At 39.2% G+C, this 22,127-nt stretch overlaps 1 protein-coding gene across 1 annotated transcript in view; it reads left to right on the top strand.

Annotated features, from left to right (window-relative positions):
* Nucleotides 1-22,127, top strand: part of TMX4 (thioredoxin related transmembrane protein 4) — a 51,186-nt gene that overhangs the window by 8,734 nt on the left and 20,325 nt on the right. The window contains exons 2-4 of the mRNA XM_030310079.1: nucleotides 3,540-3,655; nucleotides 18,038-18,083; nucleotides 19,656-19,784. Of these exons, the coding sequence (XP_030165939.1) occupies nucleotides 3,540-3,655; nucleotides 18,038-18,083; nucleotides 19,656-19,784 (291 nt within the window). The remainder of the gene's footprint in view (nucleotides 1-3,539; nucleotides 3,656-18,037; nucleotides 18,084-19,655; nucleotides 19,785-22,127) is intronic.

The raw sequence follows: 22,127 nt of genomic DNA, 5'->3' as shown, positions 1-22,127 counted from the left end.
AGAGAGGGTGAAAAATTGTGCTTAAGTCTGGTTGCATCTAGGGGCCTGGCTGGACAGAGAAATGCGTGCCTTGCTTTGGACAGCCCTTTCTCTTGCTGGGCTGGGCCTAATCTCAATACTTGTCTTGAAGTAAATGCAACCCATCATGTTGACTTTTAACCCCCTGTAACCTCCTCATAATGTGAAAGATCAAAATATTGCCCACTTTCAGTTTGTTACTGTTTTTCAGGAAAGTTGGTTTGTATGCATCATTGCATTGAGTATTGCATGGCATTTACAGGCATGCTTCCGCCCAGGTTGAGATAAAAGGGTTTGTAAATGATGACCTAACAGTACCTTTGTGCCTAAATTTTATTACAGAATTTGATCATTTAACACCTTTTCTCCTTTATTTCCTTTCCTAAGGCATTTTTTCCCTGTGTGTGCATGTGTGTTTGTCTTATTTTTTTTTTTAAATGTTTATTTATTTTTGAGAGAGACAGAGGTGGGTAGACAGGGGCAGAGAGACAGGGAGACACAGAATCCCAAGCAGGCTCCAGGCCTTGAGCTGTCAGCACAGAGCCTGACGCGGGCCTCGAACTCATGATCTGTGAGATCATGACCTGAGCCAAAGTCAGACGCTTAACCGACTGAGCCACCCAGGTGTTCCTGTCTCATTCTTTGGGAGACATTCTTTTCTACCTCTCTTTCTCCCCCACCACTTTCTTCTCCTAACATAAAAATAATAGATGCCTTGTTTTGTAAAAATAGTTCGGGAATGGAATAAAATGGAAAATAAATCGGGGGTAAGAATCAACATTTTCACAATGCTGAGCCTGCGCATCCAGAACTTGGCATATCTTTCCATTTAATCAAGTCTTTTAAAAAATATATTTAATCATTATGTTGTACCTGAAACTAGTGTAATGTTATATGTCAGTTATACTTCAATAAGACGACAAAAACTATTAGGAAAATTTAAAAAATACACAAAAATAGGGGTAGTATGATGAACCCTCATCATCCATCATCCAGATTTATCAGTTGTATCAACATACAGCCAATCTTGGTTCGTCTATATCTCCTGCCCTCTACCCCTTGGTGGAATAATTTACCTACTCTAATATTTACCCATTGTATGTAAACAATCAGTGATATCAAGTCTTTTAAAAATACCTATTGCATTTATCCACTCAGTATTTTGACTTGAGTTGAGGATTTTTAAAGTATAGTTTAAACAGATTTAAGCAGATTTTTAAAAAAATTTTAATGTTTATTTATTTTTGAGAGAGAGACAGAGAACGAGCAGGGAAGGGGCAGAGAGAGAAAGAGACATAGAATTTGAAGTGGGCTCCAGGCTTCAAGCTGACAGCACAGAGCCTGACATGGGGCTCAATGTCACGAACTGTGAGATCATGACCTGAGCCAAAGTTGGATGCTTAACCAACTGAGCCACCCAGGCACCCCATTTAAGCAGATTTTTAAAATATGCCTAGTTGGTGGGATCCCAAAATATTCAGTGTCCAGTGATTTTTTTGTGAGCATTGTGAGCATTGTGTTCTATTTTGTGAGCATTGATTAATTTTATTTACTGCTTTTTCCGTCTGGGTATCATTCAGCAAAACAAAATATCTCTCCATTTGTACTAATGTATTTTTGTGACATTATTCTGTAAATATTTTCCTTTTACTTGTGTCCTATGTTAGTACTTTAAAATGGATTTCCAGCACATGTTACTGTTTGTTAACAATAGTTTATAATAAGCATAGCTCGACCAACTCTTAAAATCTTCATAAGGCATATTTGATCTCACTCTCTTCTTATTTCAAATTTTATCTTCCTTTCTGTATTAGTTTCCTTGGACAACTGTAAATTACTACAAACTTAGTGGCTTAAAACAATGGAAATTTACTCTCTCACAATTCTGGAGACCCAAATTCCAAAATCAAAATGTTGGCAAGGTGGCTTCCTCTGGAGGCGCTGTGAGACTGTCTGTTCCATGCCTCTCCTAGCTTCTTGTAGCCAGCGTGGCTTCCCTTGGCCTGTAGCTGCATAATACCCATCTCTGACTATGTTTTCACATGGCCTTCCTTCTTCTCTGTGTCACACTTCCTTCTTCTTTCTCTTGTGAGAACCTATCCTAAATCCAGGATAATCACACCCCAAGATCCTTAATTTAATTATATGTATAATGACCCTTATTCCAAATAAGATCATATGCATAGGTATGGGGGCTTAGGAGTTGGATATATCTTTTTAAGAGACACTGTTAAATCCACTATATTTCTAAACAGGAACCTTTTCTGGATTCCTATTTTAACATCTGCATATAAAATCTTGGCTGTGTTAGAGCTTTATGACCTATTTATGATGTTTTCTAGGATCATAGGAACAAAGCGAGGCCCTTAACATATTGCCAGGATGACAGCCTAACCTTCCAGTTTGCTTCCTTCCATCTTATCCTTCCCTGATCCATTATCCAAGGAGCTGCCAGGTGACTTTTCCAAAAATGTAAATCTTATTATGATTCTCACTTCTTTAGAGTATAGGTAATGGAGCTTTGAATAAAGTCCTAACTCCTCATACAACATTTTTAAAGGCTGTGAATGATGCCTTCATCCTGTCCTGTCAGTACTCTGATCCTTCACACTTAACTGTTCTCTCTGCTTAGATTAGAACATTCCCTGAGCCCTCTCTCGCCGTTACTCTTACTTTAGATCTTAGCATGGATGCTCCTTTCTCTGTGGGCCCTCTGAGATCACCCAGCTCCTGAGTGTCCCATAGCATCCACATTGAGTCATGGCATTTGCCACTTGGAATGTCATTACCCCTATGTTTACCTCTTTTCATCTGTGGGTGATGCAGTCCACAAGGAGGAAGGAGGTACCACGTTTGTCTTGTTCACAGTTGTGGCCTCAGTTTCTAGAATGGTGCTTAGATCATGTTTGTTGAATGAAAAAAATAATGTAAAAAAACAGAGTTCTGGTTGAAGTCCCAAGTGTTTATTTCTAATTCCTCTTCTATTTAAGAAAGTGTCATTTAGCCAGCTTAGCCTATAGCTTCTACTTTCTGAGAATGCTTCAGACTGCCACATATCTTTGGAAATGATTTGCATTTGGGGGCACCCACTGGCAATACATCTTCTGTCCATCAGATCTCACATTGATGGGTCTGCAACTGGTTTGCCTGGTTTAAAGGGGCCCTTGTGAAAATTGTCTGCCATTAGTGGGGCACTCAAAATAGTTTGACCCTGAAAAATCATAAGCTATCTGGAAAGTAGTATAATTTGGGTTCGTTGTAAGAATAACTTTGAAATAAAATATCTTATGTATTGTAGTAATTTGTGAAAATATTCTTAAACTTTGGCTAAGTTTTTCCTGGGGAATTGATATTCATACATTAGATTCTAGCAGGGAAATATGCTTCTGTTTATCTATATCAAGTGTCTTTGGAAAAGCTTGCTCTTGTGCTTCCCTTTAGTTAAAAACTTATTTCTCTATTTTGTTTTACAGATTTTTTTCCTATGTTGATGATATTGATTAGCTATTCTTCTTTTATAGTTATGCCCCTTGGTGTCCGTCCTGCCAGCAGACTGACTCAGAATGGGAGACATTTGCAAGGAACGGTGAAACACTTCAAATCAGTGTGGGCAAAGTGGACGTCATTCAAGAGCCAGGTGCTGTACATGTTGGACATGAAATGCGAAAGCTTATTACTTTTAATTTTGATTTTTTTATTTAAATGTATTTATTTATTTTAAAATGTATTTTTGAGAGAGAGAGAGACAGAGAGACAGAGAGACAGAGCATGAGCCGGGGAAGGGCAGAGAGAGAGGGAGACACAGAGTCTGAAGCAGACTCTGGGCTTGGAGCTGTCAGCACAGAGCCCGACCCAGGGCTCAAACTCAGGAGCCACAAGATCATGACCTGAACTGAAGTCGGACGCTTAACCAACTGAGCCACCAAGGTGCCGCCCCTTTATTTTGAATTTTTTCAAACATATAGAAAAGATGAAAGGCTAGGATATTGAGTACGCATGAACTAACCATCTAGAATCAACAGATAACATGTTAACATATCTGGGTCTGTCTATGTATGCTGGTGTTGACATATATATATTTTATATTGTTATTAATTTGCTGAGTCATTTGAAAATCAGTTGTAGACATCATGATACTTTACCCTTAAGTACTTAAGTATATTAAAATCTTTCTCATTATTTCCCATTTTGAACCAGGGTATAATCAAGGTTCACCAATTGAATTTGGTAGCTATACTTTTTAGTCTCCCTCATTCTAGAAAATAGTCCCCCATTTTTTTTTCATGACATTGATACTCTGAAGAGAACAGGCTGGGGATTTGCCTAGGTGTTTCTCTGTAGGAACATTTAATTTATTCTTATATTTTCTGCAACTGAATTTTGGTCTAGAGACATGATTCAGGTTAGACATTTATGGCCAAGAGTACTTCATAGGTGATCCTGTGACTTAAATTGTATTCTACCAAAAGACAAATATGTGTGACAAATATCACACATATTAAGACACGTTAGTGATGTTGAGTTTGAGCACTTGTTTAAGGTGATGACATTAAATATCTCCATTGTAAAGAAAAGACCCCATTTTGTGATTAGCATATAATCTATGGGGTGATACATGGCGTTGATGATCTTACCTGAACCAAATGATGATCTTACCCGAACCAAATATTTCAGTGTGTTCCAGAATGGTGAATTTCTAATTCTGTTGTTTCATCTACATTTATTAGCTGTTAATGATATAATTTTTCAAAAGAAAGAGAGAAATAGAGGAAACTTTTAAATTCTGAAAAGATACACACAAGTAGTATTTGTAGTTTAAAAATAACTGTGTAAGGGTTTCCTGAGTGGCTCAGTCGGTTGAGCTGCCGATTCTTGATTTTGGCTCAGGTCATCATTCCAGGGTCGTGAGATCGAGCCCCAAGTCGGACTCTGCACTGTGAACAGAGCCTGCTTGAGATTCTCTCTCTCTGTCTCTGCCCCTCCCCCAATGCTTGTGCATACTCTGTCTCTCTCTTCCCTTTACAAGGGCAAAAAGAAGGTAGGCATGGAGGTGTAGCAATTACTTTTCTGAAACAACTGTGAGTGCAAAAACACAAAGTAATGAATTACCAATTACTTGGACAGGAAAACTGATGGTGTCTGTTAAGATGAATGTGTTGACAAACCCCTGGAGAGAGATTTCTGTTAGTCATTACTTCTCAAGCCTCCACCTTTTTAATCATTTGAATCAAATCCATTTCTGCCCATCTGCTATTTAGAGCTGGACAATTATACTTACTAGTTCATGGTTTGGGCTATTAGAATGAGTTATTCCATTTGGAAGTCATGTCATTGCAATTACATTTTTGCTGTAAACTTGTTTTTGTCTTTTAGTAGTTTCAGTCCAGTGAAATCAGGTGTAAGCCTTGCTAATTAGTGGGCAGGAGATACATTTGATGATGTGTTTCTTGGAAATGCAGCTGGCCTATTCACATTTCAGTCGTTTGGTGTACCTGCCGTGAATTCACAGCATGATTTGAGTTAAAAGAATTAAACAATTAACTTTGTGATGGATTCACAAATCTAAAGGTTAACTGAACGTAGTCTTTCCATCTAAAATGTAGATTTACAGCTACTATTTTCAGTGTGAATGGATTGAGTGCTTTTTTGATAAGGTAGAGAGAAATCTATTATAATGAAATATTTTAAAAACAAATTTATCATTGACTCATACTATTTATGTAAATGTAAATTATATATATTTGAAATATTTATCAAAGAAGAAGGAAAAAAGTCTTTGGTCCAGTATTCTTTAGGAATAGCGAAGAAACAAAGTCCAAAAAAAGGAAAAAATGATTGTTTGTGTATTAAAACAAGTTTTAAAGTATAAGTTCTAGAATTATTTTAAATAGTAAAAATTTAAAAACTGTAACTCATAAATAAAAATTATGAGACAAAATTCCACACACATGATTGAGTGGCCTAAAGAATACTTCACTTCAGATTATACTATTTTATTTTATACTTTATTAAATCTAATGCTGTTAGGGCCCCTGGGTGGCTCAGTTGGTTGAGTGTCCAGCTCTTGATTTCGGCTCAGGTCATGACCCCAGCGTCGTGGAATTGAGCCTCGCTTCAGTCTCTGCAGTGAGCATGGAACCTGCTTAAGATTCTCTCTCTCTCTTTCCCTCTCTCCCTCTCTCTGTCCCTCCACCCCTCTCCCCTGCTTGTGTGCACACTCCCTCTCTCTCTAAAATTTTTTTTAATGGCAAATGGCATGTGCAGGCAGGGGTGTATTTGGCTTATTTGAGGAACCATATGATAGCCAGTGAGATACTCAAGATAAACAGAACTGGAGGGGTAGCTAGGGACCAGACCATGCAGGGTGTTCTTGGCCATGACAAGGAATTTAGATATTAGTATGATAGCAAGGAAGCTACTGGACGGTTTTGTGTAGGGGAGTGACATGATATGGTTTATGTTTTGAAAGAATTGCTTTGGCTGCTACATGAAAACTTGTCTGTAGGAAGTCAGAAGTGGAAACAAGAAGTTAAGAGGTTAATGTAGTAGTCCCAAGTGGAGATGATGGTGGCTCGGACAAGCAGCAGCAGTGATGAGTGATTGGAGTTGAGATACTACATTTGGCTGGAATATCCAAAAGGATTTCTTTATAGATTGGCTGTAGCATTTGATGGAAAGAAAGAAGATGGTGAAGACCAAAGGGTTGAAGTTTAAGATGTTCAATAGAAAACCAAATACAGCTGAGCTAGAGATATACATTTGAGGATCATCACTCTATATGGTATTTAAAAGAAGGGGAAGAATTGAGATCGCCTAGGGAGGGTGTGCCAGAGAAGTGTTTTGGGGATTGGGAACCAGGGAAGTCTAACATGTAGAAGGAAAGAGCTAGTTCCAACAGAGGAAAAAGAGAAGCAGGTGAGGTAGAAAGGAGCTGGAGGAGTAGGGGGTCCTGGAAGCCAAATGAAGAGAGACATGTCTTAGGTTGTACTGACTCATTGGCAGACCTCCAGGGCAGCTTGACCCTATTCTTGAAAGTTCTTTGGGTATTTACTTCATTTTTACAAAGTCTAACATCCTGAATACTACATTTCCCCAATTTGAACATTTTACTAGATTTCTTTTTTTCCAGAGACAGAAGGGCACAAGTGAGCCAGGGGCAAAGCGAGAGAAGGAGAGAGAGAGAATCCCATGAGAAGGAGAATCCCATGAGAGAGAGAAAAGTGGGGCTCAGGCTTACCCGATATGGGGCTTGAACTCACCAACTGTGAGATCATGACTTGAGCTGAAGTCAGATGCTTAACTGGCTGAGCCACCCAGGCACCTCTGGATATTTCCGTATACAGATTGGTGTTTGGTCACAGATCTCCATTGGTATATACTTTCATCAGGGCTGCCTTGCCAACACTGCTAGTAAGGCATAATTTCATTTCTTTTCTTTGCAAATAAAATTTAAAAAGAAGTGAAAGCAAGAATTTCTGAAGAGTTTATGCTTGCATTTAGTCATGCCTGTAACTCTTCCAGGGGTATATCTCACAAGAGATTTTTTTTGTAGGTATTTTGAACAGAAAATAAGATTTCAGAATTATCAAGATTGGGGATTATAAACACATTGCATTTTACAGCTGAGATGTAGAAGTCAAGGAAAGGAAAGGCCTTAGATTAGATCAGATTACATTGTCTGTGTAATACTACATAGGGCAGGCGATAGATATTTCAGTTGCATGCTCTTTGGGAAAGTCAGTGTAATGAGTATGTACTTGAAACTTCTGTTCCAGGCAGATGAGCTTAGTTGTCAAGGACAGGAAAACAGTAGCTGCTCATAGAGCACCCATGGGTGATGGTTTTTCACTAGACTAGAGGTAAACCAGACTCCCACCACAGTCAAGAATAAGCATTATGTTTAAGTCACTAACAGCAAAAGCTGTTAGTTAACTGTGTTTCAGTTAATGTTCATATTTTAATTTGATAGTTATAAAAATTAGTCTTTTGTATTCTATTATATTGACAACTTTATTTCTGTCTCAAAGGTAAGGCTAGTTCTCTTTTTTTTTGATTATTGCTTTCCTTCTGCTACTCTTTTGGTGATAATAACTAACATTTAGTTAAGCATTTACTTCAACCTATAATTGTTAGGCACTTATATACATTTTAGTTTCATAACATGAAGAGAACTATTATCTCTATACTAAGATGTTCAATAAAACTATAGAGAGAACTATTTATCTCTATATTACTAAGAAACCTGAGGCTCAGAGAGGTTAAATAACATGCCCAAAGTAGCACAGCTAATAATGGTAGAACAAAAGCTGGTAGCTATCTCCATTTTTTAAATATTTAACTTAAATAATTTCTATTGTGTTTTTGCATATCAAAATATAGTTCCCTGATGTAGTTTTTCTTTCTATAATCTTTTAATTCTTTTTTTCTTTAAGATAAACTTTCATGTTTAAGGTAAGCTTGCTAATAAGAAATTAAAATTTTTCCTGAATTTTGGATTAATGCCTCTTTTATGTTGCAATAAATCTTCATTTAAAGTGGAAGTTTCCCTTAAAGTAAAAAAGACATGCAGAAATGTTGGCAGACCTTGTGACCAACCTTTATCTCCTTTAGTTAAAGGTTTAGAGTACACTTGTTTCTTTTACACTTTCTGAAGTTTGTTGCAGTGAATCATTATGCAGACTTTGAAATGAGCTGCTGATCTGTTGTAATCCTTTGTTAAGATCCACACTTTACTTGTTGTTAAAGCTTGAAGTTCACAACCTCAGATGGTACTTCTCTGTTCCAGGGTGGTCATGTTTTAACTTTTCAGGTAATGAAAGGTTCCCTTGATACCTGATGGTATCAATACTAAAGGTTAGAAGACATTTTTGGAGCACTGACATGAAGCCCAAAGCTTTCTGACATTGTTAATCTCTCAGAAATGTCATTTATTTGAAGTGATTATCCTATGGTGTCAGATCTTCAAGGAGTTAGTGATGTGTCATAATCTCAGGGCTACATTAATTGTTCTTGATTTTGTTGTTGATTGTCCTGAATACAGCCTCAGTGACAGTATATTATCCCAGACAGCAAACTGAACTCATACCTCAGTTAGGAGCTATGATTTTATTATTAGTATCCTGCATGGGTTTTCATTTAAAGGAATACTGACAGAGAAACATAAATGAAAGTTTTGAGGTGTGACAATTTATTAATAATGATCTTTATTTTAATTTTTTAAGTGTTTATTTAATTTTGAGAGGAAGAGAGGGAGAGACAGAGAGAGCACGCACATGCACGTAGGGGGAAGGGCAGAGAGAGAGGGAGACCCAGAATTAGAAGCAGGCTTCAAGCTCTGAGATATCAGCACAGAGCCTGACACAGGGCTCAAAGCCCATGAGATCATGACCTGATCATGACCTGAGCTGCAGTCTGATGCTCAACCAACCAAGCCACTCAGGCGTCCCAAAAAGGATCTTTATTTTTTATTTTTTTTTTATATATATGAAATTTATTGACAAATTGGTTTCCATACAACACCCAGTGCTCATCCCAAAAGGTGCCCTCCTCAATACCCATCACCCACCCTCCCCTCCCTCCCACTCCCCGTCAACCCTCAGTTTGTTCTCAGTTTTTAACAGTCTCTTGTGCTTTGGCTCTCTCCCACTCTAACCTCTTTTTTTTTTTTTTCCTTCCCCTCCCCCATGGGTTCCTGTTAAGTTTCTCAGGATCCACATAAGAGTGAAACCATATGGTATCTGTCTTTCTCTGTATGGCTTATTTCACTTAGCATTACACTCTCCAGTTCCATCCACGTTGCTACAAAAGGCCATATTTCATTTTTTCTCATTGCCACATAGTATTCCATTGTGTATATATACCACAATTTCTTTATCCATTCATCAGTTGATGGACATTTAGGCTCTTTCCATAATTTGGCTATTGTTGAGAGTGCTGCTATGAACATTGGGGTACAAGTGCCCCTATGCATCAGTACTCCTGTATCCCTTGGGTAAATTCCTAGCAGTGCTATTGCTGGGTCATAGGGTAGGTCTATTTTTAATTTTCTGAGGAACCTCCACACTGCTTTCCAGAGCGGCTGCACCAATTTGCATTCCCACCAACAGTGCAAGAGGGTTCCCGTTTCTCCACATCCTCTCCGGCATCTATAGTCTCCTGATTTGTTCATTTTGGCCACTCTGACTGGCGTGAGGTGATACCTGAGTGTGGTTTTGATTTGTATTTCCCTGATAAGGAGCGACGCTGAACATCTTTTCATGTGCCTGTTGGCCATCTGGATGTCTTCTTTAGAGAAGTGTCTATTCATGTTTTCTGCCCACTTCTTCACTGGGTTATTTGTTTTTCGGGTGTGGAGTTTGGTGAGCTCTTTATAGATTTTAGATACTAGCCCTTTGTCCGATATGTCATTTGCAAATATCTTTTCCCATTCCGTTGGTTGCCTTTTAGTTTTGTTGGTTGTTTCCTTTGCTGTGCAGAAGCTTTTTATCTTCATAAGGTCCCAGTAATTCACTTTTGTTTTTAATTCCCTTGCCTTTGGGGATGTGTCGAGTAAGAGATTGCTACGGCTGAGGTCAGAGAGGTCTTTTCCTGCTTTCTCTTCTAAGGTTTTGATGGTTTCCTGTCTCACATTTAGGTCCTTTATCCATTTTGAGTTTATTTTTGTAAATGGTGTGAGAAAGTGGTCTAGTTTCAACCTTCTGCATGTTGCTGTCCAGTTCTCCCAGCACCATTTGTTAAAGAGGCTGTCTTTTTTCCATTGGATGTTCTTTCCTGCTTTGTCAAAGATGAGTTGGCCATACGTTTGTGGGTCTAGTTCTGGGGTTTCTATTCTATTCCATTGGTCTGTGTGTCTGTTTTTGTGCCAATACCATGCTGTCTTGATGATTACAGCTTTGTAGTAGAGGCTAAAGTCTGGGATTGTGATGCCTCCTGCTTTGGGCTTCTTCTTCAAAATTCCTTTGGCTATTCGGGGCCTTTTGTGGTTCCATATGAATTTTAGGATTGCTTGTTCTAATTTCGAGAAGAATGCTGGTGCAATTTTGATTGGGATTGCATTGAATGTGTAGATAGCTTTGGGTAGTATTGACATTTTGACAATATTTATTTTTCCAATCCATGAGCAGGGAATGTCTTTCCATTTCTTTAAATCTTCTTCAATTACCTTCATAAGCTTTCTATAGTTTTCAGCATACAGATCCTTTACATCTTTGGTTAGATTTATTCCTAGGTATTTTATGCTTCTTGGTGCAATTGTGAATGGGATCATTTTCTTTATTTGTCTTTCTGTTGCTTCATTGTTAGTGTATAAGAATGCAACTGATTTCTGTACATTGATTTTGTATCCTGCAACTTTGCTGAATTCATGTATCAGTTCTAGCAGACTTTTGGTGGAGTCTATCGGATTTTCCATGTATAATATCATGTCATCTGCAAAAAGCAAAAGCTTGACTTCATCTTTGCCAATTTTGATGCCTTTGATTTCCTTTTGTTGTCTGATTGCTGATGCTAGAACTTCCAGCACTATGTTAAACAACAGCGGTGAGAGTGGGCATCCCTGTCGTGTTCCTGATCTCAGGGAAAAAGCTCTCAGTTTTTCCCCGTTGAGGATGATGTTAGCTGTGGGCTTTTCATAAATGGCTTTTATGATCTTTAAGTATGTTCCTTCTATCCCGACTTTCTCAAGGGTTTTTATTAAGAAAGGGTGCTGGATTTTGTCAAAGGCCTTTTCTGCATCGATTGACAGGATCATATGGTTCTTCTCTTTTTTTTTGTTAATGTGATGTATCACGTTGATTGATTTGCGAATGTTGAACCAGCCCTGCATCCCAGGAATGAATCCCACTTGATCATGGTGAATAATTCTTTTTATATGCTGTTGAATTCGATTGGCTAGTATCTTATTGAGAATTTTTGCATCCATATTCATCAGGGATATTGGCCTGTAGTTCTCTTTTTTTACTGGGTCTCTGTCTGGTTTAGGAATCAAAGTAATACTGGCTTCATAGAATGAGTCTGGAAGTTTTCCTTCCCTTTCTATTTCTTGGAATAGCTTGAGAAGGATAGGTATTATCTCTGCTTTAAATGTCTGGTAGAACTCCCCTGGGAAGCCATCTGGTCCTGGACTCTTATTTGTTGGGAGATTTTTGATAACCGATTCAATTTCTTCGCTGGTTATGGGTCTGTTCAAGCTTTCTCTTTCCTCCTGATTGAGTTTTGGAAGAGTGTGGGTGTTCAGGAATTTGTCCATTTCTTCCAGGTTGTTCAGTTTGTTGGCATATAATTTTTCATAGTATTCCCTGATAATTGTTTGTATCTCTGAGGGATTGGTTGTAATAATTCCATTTTCATTCATGATTTTATCTATTTGGGTCATCTCCCTTTTCTTTTTGAGAAGCCTGGCTAGAGGTTTGTCAATTTTGTTTATTTTTTCAAAAAACCAACTCTTGGTTTCGTTGATCTGCTCTACAGTTTTTTTAGATTCTATATTGTTTATTTCTGCTCTGATCTTTATTATTTCTCTTCTTCTGCTGGGTTTAGGCTGCCTTTGCTGTTCTGCTTCTATTTCCTTTAGGTGTGCTGTTAGATTTTGTATTTGGGATTTTTCTTGTTTCTTGAGATAGGCCTGGATTGCAATGTATTTTCCTCTCAGGACTGCCTTCGCTGCGTCCCAAAGCGTTTGGATTGTTGTATTTTCATTTTCGTTTGTTTCCATATATTTTTTGATTTCTTCTCTAATTGCCTGGTTGACCCACTCATTCGTTAGTAGGGTGTTCTTTAACCTCCATGCTTTGGGAGGTTTTCCAGACTTTTTCCTGTGGTTGATTTCAAGCTTCATAGCATTGTGGTCTGAAAGTATGCATGGTATAATTTCAATTCTTGTAAACTTATGAAGGGCTGTTTTGTGACCCAGTATATGATCTATCTTGGAGAATGTTCCATGTGCACTCGAGAAGAAAGTATATTCTGTTGCTTTGGGATGCAGAGTTCTAAATATATCTGTCAAGTCCATCTGATCCAATGTCTCATTCAGGGCCCTTGTTTCTTTATTGACCGTGTGTCTAGATGATCTATCCATTTCTGTAAGTGGGGTGTTAAAGTCCCCAGCATTTACCACATTCTTATCAATAAGGTTGCTTATGTTTATGAGTAATTGTTTTATATACTTGGGGGCTCCGGTATTCGGCGCATAGACATTTATAATTGTTAGCTCTTCCTGATGGATAGACCCTGTAACTATTATATAATGTCCTTCTTCATCTCTTGTTACAGCCTTTAATTTAAAGTCTAGTTTGTCTGATATAAGTATGGCTACTCCAGCTTTCTTTTGGCTTCCAGTAGCATGATAAATAGTTCTCCATCCCCTCACTCTCAATCTAAAGGTGTCCTCAGGTCTAAAATGAGTCTCTTGTAGACAGCAAATAGATGGGTCTTGTTTTTTTATCCATTCTGATACCCTATGTCTTTTGGTTGGCGCATTTAATCCATTTACATTCAGTGTTATTATAGAAAGATACGGGTTTAGAGTCATTGTGATGTCTGTATGTTTTATGCTTGTAGTGATGTCTCTGGTACTTTGTCTCACAGGGTCCCCCTTAGGATCTCTTGTAGGGCTGGTTTAGTGGTGACAAATTCCTTCAGTTTTTGTTTGTTTGGGAAGACCTTTATCTCTCCTTCTATTCTAAATGACAGACTTGCTGGATAAAGGATTCTCGGCTGCATATTTTTTCTGTCTAGCACACTGAAAATCTCGTGCCAATTCTTTCTGGCCTGCCAAGTTTCAAAAGAGAGATCAGTCACAAGTCTTATAGGTCTCCCTTTATATGTGAGGGCACGTTTACCCCTTGCTGCTTTCAGAATTTTCTCTTTATCCTTGTATTTTGCCAGTTTCACTATGATATGTCGTGCAGAAGATCGATTCAAGTTACGTCTGAAGGGAGTTCTCTGTGCCTCTTGGATTTCAATGCCTTTTTCCTTCCCCAGTTCAGGGAAGTTCTCAGCTATTATTTCTTCAAGTACCCCTTCAGCACCTTTCCCTCTCTCTTCCTCCTCTGGGATACCAATTATGCGTATATTATTTCTTTTTAGTGTATCACTTAGTTCTCTAATTTTCCCCTCATACTCCTGGATTTTTTTATCTCTCTTTTTCTCAGCTTCCTCTTTTTCCATAACTTTATCTTCTAGTTCACCTATTCTCTCCTCTGCCTCTTCCATCCGAGCCGTGGTGGTTTGCATTTTGTTTTGCATTTCATTTAAAGCGTTTTTCAGCTCCTCGTGACTGTTCCTTAGTCCCTTGATCTCTGTAGCAAGAGATTCTCTGCTGTCCTGTATACTGTTTTCCAGCCCAGCGATTAATTTTATGACTATTATTCTAAATTCACTTTCTGTTATATTATTTAAATCCTTTTTGATCAGCTCATTAGCTGTTGTTATTTCCTGGAGATTCTTCTGAGGGGAATTCTTCCGCTTGGTCATTTTGGATAGTCCCTGGTGTGGTGAGGGCCTGCAGGGCACTTCCCCTGTGCTGTGGTGTATAACTGGAGTTGGTGGGCGGGGCCACAGTCAGTCCTGATGTCTGCCCCCAGCCCACCGCTGGGGCCACAGTCAGACTGGTGTGTGCCTTCTCTTCCCCTCTCCTAGGGGCGGGATTCACTGTGGGGTGGCGTGGCCCGTCTGGGCTACTTGCACACTGCCAGGCTTGTGGTGCTGGGGATCTGGCGTATTAGCTGGGGTGGGAAGGCAAGGTGCACGGCGGCAGGGGGGGCAGGCTTAGCTCGCTTCTCCTTAGGTGATCCACTTCAGGAGGGGCCCTGTGGCAGCGGGAGGGAGTCAGATCCGCTGCCGGAGGTTTGGCTCCGCAGAAGCACAGAGTTGGGTGTTAGCGCGGAGGGAGCAATTTCCCTGGCCGGAACCGGTTCCCTTTGGGATTTTGGCTGGGGGATGGGCGGGGGAGATGGCGCTGGCGAACACCTTTGTTCCCCGCCAAACTGAGCTCTGTCGTCCGGGGGCTCCGCAGCTCTCCCTCCCTTTGTCCTCCAGCCTTCCCACTTTCCGAGCAGAGCTGTTAACTTATGACCTCCCAGACGCTAAGTCGCGCTTGCTGTTGGAACACAGTCCGTCAGGCCCCTCCGCTTTTGCAACCGGACTCGGGGGCTCTGCTTGGCTGGCGAGCCGCCCCTCTGCCCCAGCTCCCTCCCGCCAGTCCGTGGAGCGCGCACCGCCTCGCCGCCCTTCCTACCCTCTTCCGTGGGCCTCTCGTCTGCACTTGGGTCCGGTGACTCCGTTCTGCTAATCCTCTGGCGGTTTTCTGGGTTATTTAGGCAGGTGTAGGTGGAATCTAAGTGATCAGCAGGACGCGCGGTGAGCCCAGCGTCCTCCTAAGCCGCCATCTTCCCCTCAGGCCCTTAAATAAGCCTTAACTGATGGTCTTATAAATTGGTACAGTAGTTCTGGAAAACAGCACAGCAATTCATATCAAGAGCCATAAAGTTCTTATACCCTTTATTCTAGGAATTTTGGGGATGAGCATCCTTCTAGCCTGAACCAGAAAAATGCAGAAAATTCTCAGAGACTATCTGTCATTATTTTCTCTATTGTGTTTTTTCATGGGCACATTTATTTGTAAAGACACGTTAGCCAAAATAGTGTCTGATTTCCAAAGCACTTAACACTAAGTTAGTTTATTACATCCTATTTTATCCTAGCTTTTAATCAGAGATTTAAATATACAGCATATTAGTTCGGATGTATTTAGTACTTATTCTATGTCAAACACTGCATTCTGTTTGCTTTATAAATAAGAAATCATTTAATACTAAAAAATACTGAGATAGAAATAATGATATCCATTTATGTGAAAACTGATGGTTTAAATTTACTGCCCCAGATTAAAACTAATAAGAACCAGAAGTGGGATTTGACTTCAGGCAAGCTGGCCTGTGAATCTGGAAATACTGTTTATAAATACTGTGTAAGTTAATGTGTTTTATGAAATATTTCTTATATTTGTTTACTTTTAATTTATTGCCATGGCCAATGATGACCAAGAATGTATGAAGGATTTTAAAGAACAAGTAAAAAATACTGCCTTCAGTGATGCCTGACATTTGTTAGAAATCCTATCTATTTCTTCTGATAAAAAAAAAAAAAAAAAAAAAAAAAAAAAACCTAAATAGAAACTTGAAGTAGTGATGGGATACTAATTTGTTTATGCATTCCATTTTAAAGGCCATATAAATAAAGCATAATTCCCTAACACTGTGACTCCGCTTGTACAAAGTTTGGAGCAGTCAAAACAATCTGTAGCTAGGGAAGAATTGAAATATGAAACTTTGTAATAAGCAAAACATATAATAATCTTCAGGTCTTTAGGATTACCAGTACTTTTTCCTTGGCAATTTAGATTTGGAACTCTACTAAAAAAAGCCTTTTCTCTTTGATAGAGGGAGTTCCAAGCTTGTTACAGGTGAGAATGCCCTGTTGACACAGACGCTTGTTAGAGTTCTGTTACTGCCAGTACAACCTTTAAAAAAAAACGTACAGGGATAAATGTATGAAGTTTATGTTTCTTTTTGTAACATTGACTTTTACTGCCTTCAGAGTACTGTGTTTGCTTTTAAGTGCCATAGGGAATGTTTTAGAATTGCTTGGCTTGGTATGAGAAAAAACAGAGAACCCTTCTTTGGGAAGACTCATCATTAATGAATAAATTATTTTGCTGAGTATAGATTTAGTTTATAAAGTAGTTATCGACAAATATCCCTTGTTGTTAAAAATAAACCTTCTGTGTTTCAAACTGCAAGTTATCCCAGAGATGTAGCATTTGAGCCACATTATTTAAATTGGCATTTGATTTTGTCCAGACTGTCCTCCAGTGGGAAAGGCAGAAGTGGTGAGAAATGAGGAAATGCTGTCTCTGCCAGCTTACCATGCTGGCCAGCGGGGTCCTTTAGCTTTCTCTTTGCCAGAACTGGGCTTACTCTCTTGTGGTGCCCACATCAACATTATTTATTGGTGAACATTTAAAGGGCAGGGATCTGTTCTTTACTCCTAGTCTCATGCAAGTTTTTGTTGTATGCCCCTTTCCTTCATATCATGCGTCTCTGTTTCTGGTCGTGATTACCTGATTAAATTCTATCCCTCTGCCACTAGACTGTGGCAGAACAGTCTATGTCAAACTCTGTTCTTCCTAATCTATGTGTCTTGAGCCATTATTACAGTCCCTGAAACAAAGAAGATGCCTAGTAAATATTGGATCAGTGACGAAGGGTTTTATTTATCTTTATTTTCACATGTACCTAGGAAAGCATTTGATATGTGGTTATCGTTTTGTAAGGGTTTGCTAAGACAAATTGAAACAATCCATTAAAGTACACAGAGTTCCTTGACAGAAATTACAAATTTTATAAATGTGCAAAAATTATAATGACCTTATAATTTCATATTCTTTGTTTTTAAACCTATAATTGATTTGATATCTATAATTTATATTTAATATGTACTATTTTTAATTATGTGCTATTCTATTTAATATGTGCTAAGCACTTAATATACTTACCTTAACTTCAGAACAATTCAGTCAGGCTTTCATATACCCATTTCACAGAAAGGTTAAGTAATTTATCTAAGGTCACAAAGCTAGTAACTGGAGAATTTAGTATTTAACCCAGATTGCATGACTCTAAAATCTATCCTTTCAGCCAGCATACAGTTCCAAGCAATGCACAAGCCAGAAAACTTTAGTGTAACACATCAAAGATAAGCACATTGTCTGTCAGTCATCAGAAAGTGGTAGGTAAATAAAAATGGATAAAAATAAGATATCTTTAAGTAAAAAAAAAAACCCAAAAAGCAAAAAACAAACAAAAACAAAAAAACTAGTAAATGTGATTAAATAACTGGAATGATTTTAATTACATGGCTATGAAAACAAGCTCAAGGCTGCTTATTCTTACAATGTAAGTTAGGTGCTTGGGGTAGTCTGAGTTTGACTTGTAACTTTTTTTGTTTGTGCCCCTTGTAGGTTTAAGTGGCCGCTTCTTTGTCACTACTCTCCCAGCATTTTTTCAGTAAGTTTAAATAATTTTCTGGTTAGACACTAGAAACTTTAGAAAAGATTCGAGAGCAGTAGACGTGTATCAAGAATTCTAAGTTGCCTTCCATAACCATTGCTCATTCAGCTTAAAATTTGAAGAGAGAAATACTGGTGTGTGTATTTAATGATAGCTGGAAGGAGAGAGGGATGCCCAGAGTACAGCAGGGGAAAGGCACCTAGTGTCAGGCAGGGAGTAGGACAGGGGTGGTCAAAGATGATTTCTCTGATGATATATAAGTTAGGAATTGGGCTAAGCAGACAGAGTGGAGAAAACCTTTCCAGGTACAGGAGATATGGAAAAGCCTGGAAGAAAATGAGATACCTTCTGAGGGCTGTAATTGGTTCTGGCCTATGGAGTGCATTTGGATCATCCTGGGTGATGAGGTTAGAGAGGCTCAGGTAGAGTTACAGGGAAGGGAAAGAAAGGGGGATAGATCTTGGAAATACTTAGGATGTGAGATCATTGGGACATGGTGACTAATTAGCTATAACAAAGGAAGAGCCTGTAATGGGTACCAATAAGCCATGTAGAATTTGTAAAAGCTATTGAGGAGCCATTAGAATAAGATGAAGTTTGGAAGATAGAGGCCAGAATGGAGAAGATAGTGTGAAGTGCCTCTGTTAATTCCAGATGGAGAAGTTTAGGTGCTGGTTTGATTTCCATATCTAAAGCTCAGAAGAAGGATCTAGACTGAAGACATGTATTTGGGATTCCTCAACATTGAGGTACATAAAAATGCAATGTATCTAGAGAGAACGTATACTGTGGAAGGAGAAATAAGTTAAGGATAGAACCTGGTGTTGACCAATATTAGAACATCTGCAAAGGAAGACAGGGAGTGAGGAACTGAACAGGGGTGGTCAGAGTAATAGGAAGAAGCCAAGAGAGCTCATGTCATAAAAGCCAACAGGAAGGAAGGGATTTTCACAAGTGGGCAGTGCCAATGAGCATAAGAGCAGTTTCTCTGGAGTCATGGAAGCGGAACCACCAATCACATGAGTAGTGAATAAGCAATACAGGAGGAGAAAATGGCAAGTGTAGACTCTTCCCTTAAGGAAGCTGGACTATGGCGAGAAAATGAGAGGAAGGCCGAGGGGCCTGGAGAATACAAGGTGTTTTGTTAATTTTGACAGGAGGGATTTGAATGACATAAATTTGGAAGTGTGGATGCAGTTTTTTAAAGCTTGATAACAATTAATGTTTTGCTGTTGTAAGAGAAAAATTGAAATCATTGGTAGCAAAAATAATAAGAAACTTGGTAGATTAGACACTGCCAAGAACTTTGCTTGTGGTCCCAAATTGTGCAGTGATAAAATTCCCCATAGAATATATTGTGCTTGCTGTTTTGGAATTTCTCAGCTGTAACAGATTAATATAATGCACACCTTCTGATTTATGCTTACCTATAATTGTTTTCTTCATTTGAGCCAAGTTAAAATTCAAAGTAGAGTTCACATGTAAAATTAGTTGTTGTTTTGGTTTTTATTACCTATAACACTTATCACTTTAATAGATTTATTTTCTATTTGTTTTTATAATTTATAGTGCAAAGGATGGAATATTCCGCCGTTACCGTGGCCCAGGAATCTATGAAGACCTGCAGAATTATATCTTAGAGAAGAAATGGCAATCAGTTGAGCCTCTGACTGGCTGGAAATCCCCGGCTTCTCTGACGTAACTTGTTATTATTATTATTTTTTTTTATGACAGGGTGTTTTTTTAAAACAGAGGTATCAAGTCAACAGTCCATAGGCATTCAAGGTCTACATTTTTCTTCATATTCACTTCTGATTACCAAGACTACATACTGACCATGCTTGGCCTGTGTTGTGTTTCTGGTTTTATGACCCACATATGTTTCAGCCAGTTGTTAGTATACTAGGAATTAAGTATTCAGATTCAGGTGGATTACAAAAGCCTTTCCTCTAGCTTTTGCACTAAGCCATATCAACTGTTTTGTCTTTACAAAATATGATATTGAATACCATTTACCATTCTTTCTTCTGAAGCTATCGTATCTATGTGGAAATAAAACCTATGGTGTCTTTGGCTGCCTAGCGTAACACTGCTGCGGGTAACTTTTGTTCATGATGGCAAACTGTATAATTCTTGGTGAAGTACATAATGCCAGACCATACTAACTTTTTTCCACAGTTGGTTTTAAATTTGAATGAATTGTGATAATTGCAGTTAATATTATGTTAGTTTACACAAGTATAGGGAATATTCCTGGTGAAATAGAATCAAATCATGCAATATTTCAGGAATAAATCATGAAATAGTATTTTATAAAATACCCAAGAAATACATAGCTTACTGTAAAAGCAGTTCATCTTTGGCATTTCATTCTACAAATGTTTGAGTACTGATTTTATGCCAGATGCTATTCTAGGTGCTAGATATTTAACAGGGAGCAAGACAGAGTTGGTCCCTCTGCTCTCCTTATGAAACTTAAAGTAAGACATATTAACAAAAACAACTAGGGATATAAAGAATCTTAGTCTGGATAAGGGCTATTAAAAACAAACCCTTACTAAGACAGGGATGAACTATGGGGGCATGGGCGTCCATTGGATGAGAGGCGGAGTAGCAGGCAGAGCTGAAGGATAGAATGACCTAGCTGGGTAAAGAGCAGGGGTAGGAATATTCTCAACAATGGGTATAGCATGGCCAAAGGCCCCAATTTGGAAAGAGCTCATCGTGCTGAGGAGCAGAAACAAGGTTGAGCACAGGGAAAAGGATTGGGAGTGGTATACACCGAGAAAGAGAGGCAGGAGCCAGATCATATGGGTCTGGGTCTCATTTTGGACCTTGGATGTTATCAGTGCATACAATTAGAAGATGGCTCTTAGGAGGAGAGGTTGGAAAGGGCACAAATGGATGAGGGGAGACAGTTAAAGGCTGTTGCAGTGTCCAGCCAAGGGATGGTTGTAGTGCCAGCAGCGTGTCAGCAGTGGGAATTGAGAGAATGGATGGATTTAAAATAAGTTTGAGATGCAGACTTCCTTCTAGAGTTCTCAGGTTGAATGTGTAGAGATGGGTCTCCATAGAGAATTGAGGAACAAAGTGTGTGGGTGGTATTTAAACCTTAGAAGGGAGGGGATCACCTAGAGAGAGGTAAAAAGAAACGTGCTTGGGGCGCCTGGGTGGCGCAGTCGGTTAAGCGTCCGACTTCAGCCAGGTCACGATCTCGCGGTCCGGGAGTTCGAACCCCGCGTCAGGCTCTGGGCTGATGGCTCAGAGCCTGGAGCCTGTTTCCGATTCTGTGTCTCCCTCTCTCTCTGCCCCCCCCCCGTTCATGCTCTGTCTCTCTCTGTCCCAAAAATAAATAAACGTTGAAAAAAAAAAAAAAAAGAAACGTGCTTGGGACTGAGCCAGGAGACACCCCAAAATTAAGATGAGTAGAGAAGAAGTCAGCAAAAGGAAACTGAAAATGAGTACCAATGAGGCCGGCAGACAGTTAAGGGTGTACGATTTCCTAGAAGCTAAGCAAAGAGTGCTCAAGAAAGAGGGAGTAGTCACTTGTGTCCTGTGTTACCAAGGGTAAAAGATCGAGTCCGAGACATGGATGTTTGGTAAAGCAGTGCAAAGTCATCATGGTCTTGACAAGTAGTGATAATGTAGTAGTGAGGATGGAAGCCAGATGTGATGGTTAAAGGTATGGTGAGAAGAAACAGTAAGCATAGCTACTCTTTGGAGACGTTTGTGAAGTCTAAGAATGTGCTTTTTATTTATTTATTTATTTTTTTTATTTATTTTTGGGACAGAGAGAGACAGAGCATGAACGGGGGAGGGGCAGAGAGAGAGGGAGACACAGAATCGGAAACAGGCTCCAGGCTCTGAGCCATCAGCCCAGAGCCTGACGCGGGGCTCGAACTCACGGACCGCGAGATCGTGACCTGGCTGAAGTCGGACGCTTAACCGACTGCGCCACCCAGGCGCCCCCAAGAATGTGCTTTTTAAAAGAAAAGAGGGGATAGAACATGTTTTCATGCAGAAGAAAATGATCCAGCAGAA

This window comes from Lynx canadensis, chromosome A3, assembly GCF_007474595.2.
Source record: "Lynx canadensis isolate LIC74 chromosome A3, mLynCan4.pri.v2, whole genome shotgun sequence".
Classification (NCBI taxonomy): Eukaryota; Metazoa; Chordata; class Mammalia; order Carnivora; family Felidae; genus Lynx; species Lynx canadensis.
The sequence above is the reverse complement of the archived record's forward strand: the minus strand, read 5'-3'. Positions and strand labels throughout refer to the sequence as shown.